Source organism: Camellia sinensis, chromosome 2, assembly GCF_055761805.1.
Source record: "Camellia sinensis isolate YWXY chromosome 2, ASM5576180v1, whole genome shotgun sequence".
NCBI lineage: Eukaryota > Viridiplantae > Streptophyta > Magnoliopsida > Ericales > Theaceae > Camellia > Camellia sinensis.
In genome coordinates this window covers 186,274,861-186,284,648 of record NC_138962.1, presented here as the reverse complement: position 1 = coordinate 186,284,648, position 9,788 = coordinate 186,274,861, and the positions used below count along the sequence as shown (strand labels likewise).

The following is a 9,788-nucleotide window of genomic DNA, read 5'->3' as shown; positions in this document are numbered from 1 at the left end:
AATAAATGCACAATGGATATTCAATCAACATTTCATTTCCTCTTTTCTTACCATTAATTATCCCAATTAATCAATCAATGTAATTAGGCTATTTTCCATAATTACCATTTCAACCCCTAGGTCCCATTTTCATCAATGATTTAACATTCATTCAATTTCTCTATGCCAAACATGCATTCAGGTTTATTATGAATAAAACCCCAACTTTTATAAAATTACACAAAAGCCCCAAACTTTCACAAAATTACCAAACCAAGCCCAACATCTCAAAATACCAAAATTTAAAGACAAAACCCATAGAGAGGAGTAGGATATCCCTACCTCGAAGTTTAAGCCACAAAGGAGATGAAGACTCGAAGATCAACTTGCTCCAAATCCAAACTTTTTCAGATTAAATCGAAGCTCTCAACGCCCTCTATCTTTTTAACAAAGGCCCTAGGCTAGATTCACACCCTAGGGAGATCAAATCTTAGAGAGAGTGCAAGTGTAGAGAGAGAGGGTGTCGGATTTAGGGTTTAATCAAAGAAAGGGACTGAAAAAGTGATGTTTAAGACGCTGTTGTCCGCTGATATAAAACACGCTCGCTCGAGCGAAGACTTGGTCGCTCGAGCGACCAGACACAGAAAACTCTCGCTCGAGCCAAGAAGTTCTCGATCGAGCGAAGAAAAATCTAGACCGCCCGAGCGAAGGAGGCTCGCTCGAGCCAAGAAATGGAACTCTCAGGTCCAGAACCAGACGCAACACTACTCTCGCTCGAGCGACAAACTCCTCGCTCGAGCGAAGGACCAAAAATCTGGGCAGCAACACTAGGCTCCCAAACACAACCAACCTGTAACAAACCTGCCCAACACATCACATAACTCAATATACAAAGTACAAAGGATGCAAACTAGATAATAAACAAAAACCAACATCCACGGACACATGTCCGGATCACTGTACAACAAGGGTAAACCCGGGATCGCTATAGTCGGACTATTGTATCCTGGAGGGGATAAGTCATAGTTTTGTGATTGCTACATCGGTATTTGGATTCTCCCTACCGTAGTGGGCTTGATCTCCTTAAAGAAAACAAGATATCCGTGCCTCAGTCTGGTCTATTTGTATCTCATTTTCTTTGCATTATTTATCAATAAAAAATAATTTTTTCTGGTATTTTCACCAACAATTTTAAGGAGATCAACCATGGATCAAGTACCAGTAAAAACCAATGATGGAATTGGAGATCTCAACAAGCCTTTCAAGTTCAAGGGAGTTCATTTTAAGAGGTGGAAAGGAAAAGTTCTTTTTTCCCTCAGCCTTTTGAAAGTTGCATATGTTCTTACCGAGAAGAACCCAAACAAAATCCCAACCGAGGAGATGAATGATGAAGACTACGAGGCACATGAAGCAAAAGTGGCTTCCTATAATACAGATGAGTATAAATGTCGCTTTTATCTCTTAAATTGCCTTGCTGATGAATTTTATGATTATTACCATGACACCACTTACACTTTGTCTTCTATTAATTTTTGGCATACTCGCTTCTGTCATATTAACAGTAAATATGTGGGAATCATGAGTAGTTTAGGATTAATTTCTAAAGTGAATTTTTTTTTTTTTGAGAAATGTGAAGTTTGCAGTAAAGCCAAAATTACGAAGAGGCCTTATAAAAGTGTTGAAAAAAATACCGAATTGCTAGAATTATTTCATACTGATTTGTGTGTGTTTGAAGGAATTTTAACTCGGGATGGTAACTGATATTTTATCACTTTTATTGATGATTTTTCAAAATACACAAATGTATATTTAATAAAAAATAAAAGTGCTGCTTTTGAGAAATTTAAAGAATTCCTTCTTGAAGTGGAAAATCTATTTAGTAAAAAGATTAAAAGAATCAGAAGTGATAGAGGCCGTGAGTATGAATCTCTTGGATTCAACTCTTTTGTTCAGTCATTGGGAATTATTCATGAGACTACTTGTAACAACTCACATTCATGTCCTAATCATGCTTGCATGCATTTATATGTTTTGCCATGTTAAGTTGCTGTAACAACCCATACTCATGTTATAGTCATGTTCATGTTCATTTACATAGCTTTGTCTTGTTAAGTTTGCATTCATGAATCTTGTCTTGCTTTGTGTTTATGTGTTATGTCTAAGTGTTGTGTGCATGCTTTGTTCCTCCCTTGGTGTCTCAAGCCTAAGTTATGTCAAGCTGAGGTCGTGTTACGCCTAGGTCGTTCCAAGCCGGGGTCATCTTCAGTCTAGAATCATCTTGGAACCACTTTGTTTGACCTCCACCCTCGCCCTGACATATTGGTCGAGATGTCATTATCTAGGCCGAGGTGTTCATCACCAAGGCCGAGATGTTACCTTTGCACCTAAGTGATCTTGTCCTGGAGTGGTATGACCTAGACCGAGGTGTGGCACATCTAGGCCAAGGTGTGGCACAGCTTAGTCAAGTGTTATCCTTCCTAGCTGAGGTCATTGTCGCCTTAGTTGCCGAAGCCTTATCCTTAGCCGACGTCATCACTTGCCAAAGTGCCTTACTGGGTAGCTTGTTAGATACACTTTGTAAGAATCATGTCTTGTCAATCTATCACCTTTTTTAGGAGAACCAACCAACCGTTGCCACGTGTCCTAGCTGAGTGTTAAGTCAGCCGGTAGAGAGAGGAAACCTATCATTTGTTTCTATCTTTGTTTTGAAGAAGAGAGAGAAGCTCTAGAAGAGGGAGAGGAGTTCTTGAGGGAGAGTAGATTTCCAAGCTTGATCCCTAGAGATCGAACCGTTAGATTCGTGTTCTAAGGTTAGATTCTTGATTTGCTCTTGTCGTTCTTCATGTTTATGTTATTGCATTGCATGATTGAATATGATTTGTAAGCCATGCATTGCTTTGAAGTTCGGTTTTAGAAAGAGAAAATAGCATTCATGTGTTCATCAAGAAAAGTCATGTTTTGATCCGAAAGCTCATGACAAGATCCATGTTTTTGTGTTTGTTTTCACATGATTTCGAACTCATAGCATGAAATCTCAGATTTTGTAATAAAGAAGTTATGATTTTTAGCATTCACATTCTTCATGATCTTCATGTTCATGTTCTTCCTGTTCTTCACGGGTGGAAACCCAAATCTCCAGACTTCACTTCCCGAAGTGTAGTCGCCGAGATCACTCTCACCTAGACCTCACACTTAGGCCAAGCATCGTATCTCACCTTGGCCTACCTTGCATGATCACTCACACCTTTAGTTGTCTTGTGCGCACCTCGGCGTGCAGCCGCACGCCGAAGCCTAGGTAGCCACACCTCGGCCAGGAGGTGTGGGACCTCGGCTAAGACCTGGTTGGTACCCAACATGTCTTCCTGACATGTAAAATAGTGTTTTGACTTTCAGCATGTTTTCCCAAGATCATTTGCATGCATGTACGACTTGTTTTGAGATGTACGTTCAGTATAGTTTGCCATGTATTTGTAGGACTTGGACTTGCCTTGATCCCGACATCCCAAGAACAATGTGAGTGGTATTTCTAATAAAGTTATGTTATCAAGTTTTAATAAAGCTTTGCCTTGTTTTGATAAAAGTATTTGTTAAGCATGAATGATATCCCTATTTTATGTACCAAGTATAAGCTTTGTTTTGGGTGACATTCTTGGAACCGTCCTTTCGTGTTAGGGGACGTTAAGCCTAAGTCGCACCGTCCTTTCCATGCTAGGGGATGTTAAGCCTAAGTTGCACCGTCCTTTCCGTGCTAGGGGACGTTAAGCCTAAGTAGCACCCTTGCTTAGATATCATCCACCGACGGACTATGAACGGGTGCGCTCGATGCCGAGGTTATGCTTTTGTTTTTCCTGGAATGTCATCACCCCTCGTATGTTAAGTATCCCAAGCAAGTTTTGAAAGACCAAGGTTTGATTGATGTTTTGTTACAAGTCAAGCTAAGCTATGTTATGTATGGTTTTGATGAAGATATACTATGTATTGTTTTGAAAAGATCTCGGGTATCATTCATTTAACCCCTTTATTACTTATACCATTCACTGAGTATCCAAGCTCACCCTCCCTATGTATATATGTAGGTAACAAGCAAGAAGTCGGCTATGCCGAGATGTGTGTTTTGCAAGATGTTTTGGATGCATGTTATGTCGGCAATGTTTATGTCGGCAATCCGAAGATTATGTTTCTTAACTTGTATTTCATGTATTTTGTTTATGTCGGCTTGTGAAGCCCTTTGTAAGATGTGATATGTATTTTTGTACTTTGCTTTAATTGTATTCAAGTTGTAAAACTATGTAAAGATGTATGTCATTCCATTTGACTTATGCACTGCTCTTATGGACCACTTGTATTTTAAATTATTGCTTCCGCACTTGTGAGCCCCATATATTTATACTCTGATTATGTGTGAATTTTGAAAGTTGGCCTACGGTAATCTCAGATTACTGGCCATCACGGCACCAAACTACTAGGGGCGGAATGGGGTCGTGACACTACTCCACTATATTCACCTCCATCTAATGATGTAGCTGAAAGAAAAAATAGAACATTAATTGACTTGACGAATGCTATGCTTATTGATTTAGGTGCTCCCTCAAATCTTTGGGGCGAGGCTATTTTGACAGCATGACATGCCATAAATAGAGTGCCACACAAAAAAAAACTAAAATTGTACCTTATGAGTTGTGGCGGGGGCGTAAACCAAATCTAGATTATTTGAGGGTTTGGAGTTGTTTAGCTTTTGTGAGACTTGCAGATCCTAAACGACCTAAATTGGGTGAACGAGCTACCATGTGTGTTTTTCTTGGGTATGCGTTGCATAGTACAACTCATAGATTTTTTGATATGGAAAATAATATTATTTTTGAATCAGGTGATGCTATTTTTCATGAAAATAAATTTCCTTCTAGATCTAGAAATAATGAGGGTCAAATAATTTCTGAAAATATTTTATCCGTGACTAGCTCTTCTACTTCTTCTCAAGTTTTTCAAGAACAAGAAAATTTTCAAATCCAACCAAGAAGAAGTAAATGAGCTAGAGTTGAAAAAGATTTTGGCCCTGACTATTATCTTTACATTGTGGAAGAAATTCCTCTTACGATGCAAGAAGCTTTATCATCACCTAATACTATTTTCTGGAAAGAGGCTATAAATGATGAGATAGACTCACTACTTTCAAATAAAACATGGAAGCTAGTGGATTTACCTCCAGGTTGTAAAACTATTGGGTGTAAATGGGTCCTTCGTAAAAAACTTAAACCGGATAGAACTATAGATAAATATAAAGCGAGGCTTGTCACTAAAGGTTTTAAGCAACAAGTTGATCTTGATTTCTTTGATACTTTCTCTCCAGTTACTAGAGTTACATCCATTAGACTGTTGATAGCAGTGGCTGCAATTCGTGATTTAAAAATTCATCAAATGGATGTGAAAACAGCATTTTTAAATGGAGATCTAGATGAGGAGGTTTACATGGACCAACCCGAAGGCTTTGCGGAGCCTGGCCAAAAAAGCAAGGTATGTAAGCTAACTAAATCCTTTTATGGTTTAAAACAAGCTCCTAAACAATGGCATGAGAAATTTGATTCCTGAATGCTTGAGAATGGCTATAAGACTAATGAATGTGATAAATGCATATATTGTAAAACTCGTGAGAATGCACATGTAATTATTAGCCTATATGTGGATGATCTACTTATCTTTGGTTCTAATTTACATATTATAAATGAGACTAAAAATATGCTTAATAGCCACTTTGATATGAAAGATATTGGTGAAGCCAATTTTATTTTGGGAATTAAAATTACCAAGACTAGTGATGGCAATTTTTCTTGATCAGTCGCATTATATTGAGAAAATTTTAAAGAAATATAATTTTCTAGATTGCAAACATGTTGCTACTCCTTTTGATGCAAGCATACATTTATCTGTTGTAACAAATGAAAAAGAGGTGATTAATCAAAAAGAATATGCTAGCATGATTAGTAGTTTGAGATATGCTATTGATTGTACTAGACCTGAAATTGCATATGCTGTTGGAGTACTTAGCAGGCTTATTAGCAAGCCAAGTTGAGATCATTGGCTAGCCATGGGAAGAATTATGAGATATTTATCTGGTACCAAAAATTATGGTTTGTTTTATAACAAGTATCCTGCAGTACTTGAGGGATATAGTGATGCCAATTGTAACACTTTGTTTGGTGATTCTCTCTCTACCTCGGGTTTTATTTTTACCTTGGGTGGTGGTGCTATATGTTGGAAGTCTAAAAAACAGACTATAATTGCTAATTCTACAATGGAAGCTGAGCTTATAGCGTTAGCTTCAGCATGTGAGGAAGCGAATTGGTTAAGAGATTTGCTATATGAAATCCCTTTTTGGGAAAAACCAATTCCTCCTGTGTTAATTCATTGTGATAGCACTGCTGTTATTGGTAGAGTGAACAACTATTTTTATAATGGTAAATCCAGACTTATTCGAAGGAAACACAGTAATGTGAGATTCTATTTGAGAAATGGCATCATAACTGTGAATTGTGTAAGATCTTGTGATAATCTTGCGGATCCATTAACCAAGGCTTTGACGAGAGATAGGGTCTGGAATACATCGAGGGGGATGAGTTTGAAGCCTATAAAATCATAAACCATCTATGAGGATACCCAACCTAGGGACCAGAGATCTTGTAACTAGGTTCAATGGGAAGAACGAATCATATGGTGGTTGTAAAAATGCACTCTTTAATATTTTGTTATCCATCCCTATGATGAAAGTGCATTTGTCCTGTAATGTTGGAGGGTTGAGTTTTTATATTCTTAATGAAATTCTGTAGCTCTTGTAGAGTGGGGTGTGTAAATTACAGGAACATCCTTGATAGATTTCACCTATGTGAGCATGAAAGTGGAGCCGCTTTCTATGAGAACAAGGCTTATTCTCAAATATGCTCATGAAAACTGGGATAAGCAGAAGGCCGTAATGTGCTGGCTATTAAAAGCTCATGTCAACACCTGGATTAGTAATACTTTATTTCCCCTAAACAGTCATAGTTCAAGTCTGAGACCACTACTGACTCTAGAGTAGAGGTTGCTGTTTCACTGATGAAGGTTCAATGCAGAGCACACCTTCATGATGCGTACTAGTCTATCTTTGTTTGGTAATCTCTTTTATCCTTGTTGATATTTAAATGAGTGGGGGATTGTTGGACCATTTTAATATCTTTTATTTATTTATTTATATTGTTCATGAATCTTCTTTTGTCTTATTCATGAATCTCATCTTGCTCATGAATGGAGATTCATTGTTTTGGTGTCCTTTTGTTTTGTTCATGAATGGAGTTTAATTAGAATTCATGAACTTGGTGGTGAATTCATATTTGGATACACTCTCCCTTTTCTCTATGTTCATGGCCATTATTGTTTTTTGATGTATTTTGTAATGTCTTAGTGGCCTATAAATAGTTCCTCTCTTCTACTCTTTTCTATAACCAACACATCAACTATTTTCTATACAAGAAAGATTACTAGCAAAGAAGGGTGTTTTTCTTGGTGGAGCTTTGGGTTCACCATCTTGTGTAGAGTTGGCCTGAACCATACGACAAGTGGTCGAGCTGTTGTATCCTGGAGGGGACAAGTCATAGTTTTGTGACTGCTGCATCGATATTCGGATTCTTCCTACCGCAGTGGGCTTGGTCTCCTTTAAGAAAACAAGAAATCCGTGCCTCAGTCTGATGTATTTGTATCTCATTTTCTTTGCATTATTTATCAATAAAAAATAATTTTTTCTGGTATTTTCACCAACAGCATGAGAGGAGGGAAATATTAGATCCATTTAGGCAGAAGCATAGAAAACATTGCAAAGCAACCTACAAACTACAGAGACAAAACTCCAATTATTTCCATTCCATCCCTTAACTGGGATAAAATTCTGTACTAATACCCAAATTTGAAGGAAAGGACTTGAACACTTGTTTTTGAAGGAAAGTACAAGCAAATGAAACCGGATTGAAACTCAAATCAGAGGAATTAGCTAATGTTAACTATTCAAATTGTCTAAGCTATCTAATCCGAGGAATTAAAGGAATATCAACTATCCATATTGTCTTAACTATCCATTTTGTCTAAGCTATCCATTCATATGCTACCAAAAGCTCAAAAACCAAATGCATTGCAGAAAGTAGCAAAAACAAATGCTCGAGTTATTTACTGATTGAGTGACGAATTGACCTTTGCAGAACATCAGTGCTGATTGTTCAGTTCTTGTTGTTTGAATCCTTTGATCGAAACCAAACTCTCTACATAGTGAAAAGCTTCGAATTGAACTCCACTGATAGGAATATACTTAGTCTCTCCATTTTGGGGGTTGTGCAAGAATATCCTTTCCCCGTCCATCTTCTGCTATAATCTCACCATTCTTCGTGCATTGCAACAACCAAAATCGTTCAACACCCAAAACCGGTCCAATCACAAATTTCTTACACCAGTTGCTCTCACTGCCACAACGATCCTCTGGCATCCACACATTAACACATGGGTTGCCAGGACAACACAAAACCACAACAACATTACCTTTCCAATCCATTAATTTGCAGTCAACAGAAGTCTCATTGTAGGACCCAGAAAAATGGAGCCCCGACAACATGACAAAAGCGTCATTTTGAACATCAAACCATGTGAAGCAAAGACAATGATTTGAAGCAATTGAGAGCAACCAATAGGAAGCTCCATTGACAATCACCTCCGAAGACAATTTGTGGATATAAAAGCGCAAATCCATTACTTGAATCTCTCTCCAACAATCAGAAATTGAAGAATAGACCTCGACTCAGGTATGTGACTTGAAAGAAACTATCCTAACAACTTGTAGTCACTGGAAGAAGTTGTAGAATGGAATCAGAATCCGAACCCAAGAGAGAGTTGAAGAAACCTAGGAGCAATTTGGATGGTGGGAGGAGGGAAAGATTTCAAGAGTTTGGTAGCAGGGTTCCAGAGGAGGAGGAGGATGCGTTGATGGAAATGGAGGGTTCGAGAGAGACAGAGGAGGCCATTGATGGAGCCGATTAGGTGTAGATCGCGAGTGTGGTTGGGAAAGGGGTGGACCAGAATGGTAGGGTTTTCAGACAATGAGGATGATTGTAACATAGAGAGGATGGAGGAGGAGCGGTGTTTGAAGGTGAAAATGGTGGCGGCGGTGGTGTTGGTGTGGTGGTGGAGGAGGTGGAAAGAGATGAAGGTAGGGTTAGAGATGACGTGGAAAAAGGTTTTACATACGCACCTGAATCGAAGGAGAGATTTGACTGGGAGACGATTTAGAATGTCGAAGATGATTTCGATTGGGAGATAGAGATTGAAGTCCGACGAAGAAGAAGATGATGAAGATGAAGATGAAGACGAAGACATTGCATCATCGGCGACCTTTGTATTTCTTTCTTGATTCGCCATTGTTGATTCTTTCCAAGAATGGGAATAGAGAGAGAGAGATAGAGAGAGAGAGAGAGAGAGAGAGAGAGAGAGAGAGAGAGAGAGAGAGAGAGAGAGTTTTGAGAGCGGTTTTACACACAATAACTGATTAGAGACCTAACCAAATGGAGTTAAAGGATAAAGCGTGTTTTGGAAAGTTGGTAAAAGTTATTTTTCTACAACATTTCTTGTTAGATATTTTTTTCTTCTTTCTTTCCCTCTCTCACATGGGATAGAAAAGGAAAGAGCGGGAAAGGAAAAAATAAAAAAGAAAAAATAATTAAAATGACGTCGTTTTGACAATCACAGGAGCATTATAGAGAGTACCATAGAAGATCTGGACTCGGGCGGAAAATGATAGCGAA

The 9,788-nt window shown here is 38.3% G+C and overlaps 1 protein-coding gene across 1 annotated transcript; it reads right to left on the bottom strand.

Moving 5' to 3' along the window:
- Window positions 1–8,856: 8,856 nt before the first annotated feature.
- LOC145819306 (F-box/kelch-repeat protein At3g23880-like) lies at window positions 8,857–9,405 on the bottom strand. The gene has a single exon (XM_082913284.1). The coding sequence runs from the start codon at window positions 9,403–9,405 to the stop codon at window positions 8,857–8,859; it is 549 nt and encodes a 182-aa protein (XP_082769410.1).
- Between the last annotated feature and the right edge of the window lie 383 nt (window positions 9,406–9,788).

Coding starts and splice junctions, on each gene's coding strand:
- LOC145819306 (XM_082913284.1), bottom strand. CDS start 9,405: ATGGCGAATCAAGAAAGAAATACAAAGGTCGCCGATGATGCAATGTCT.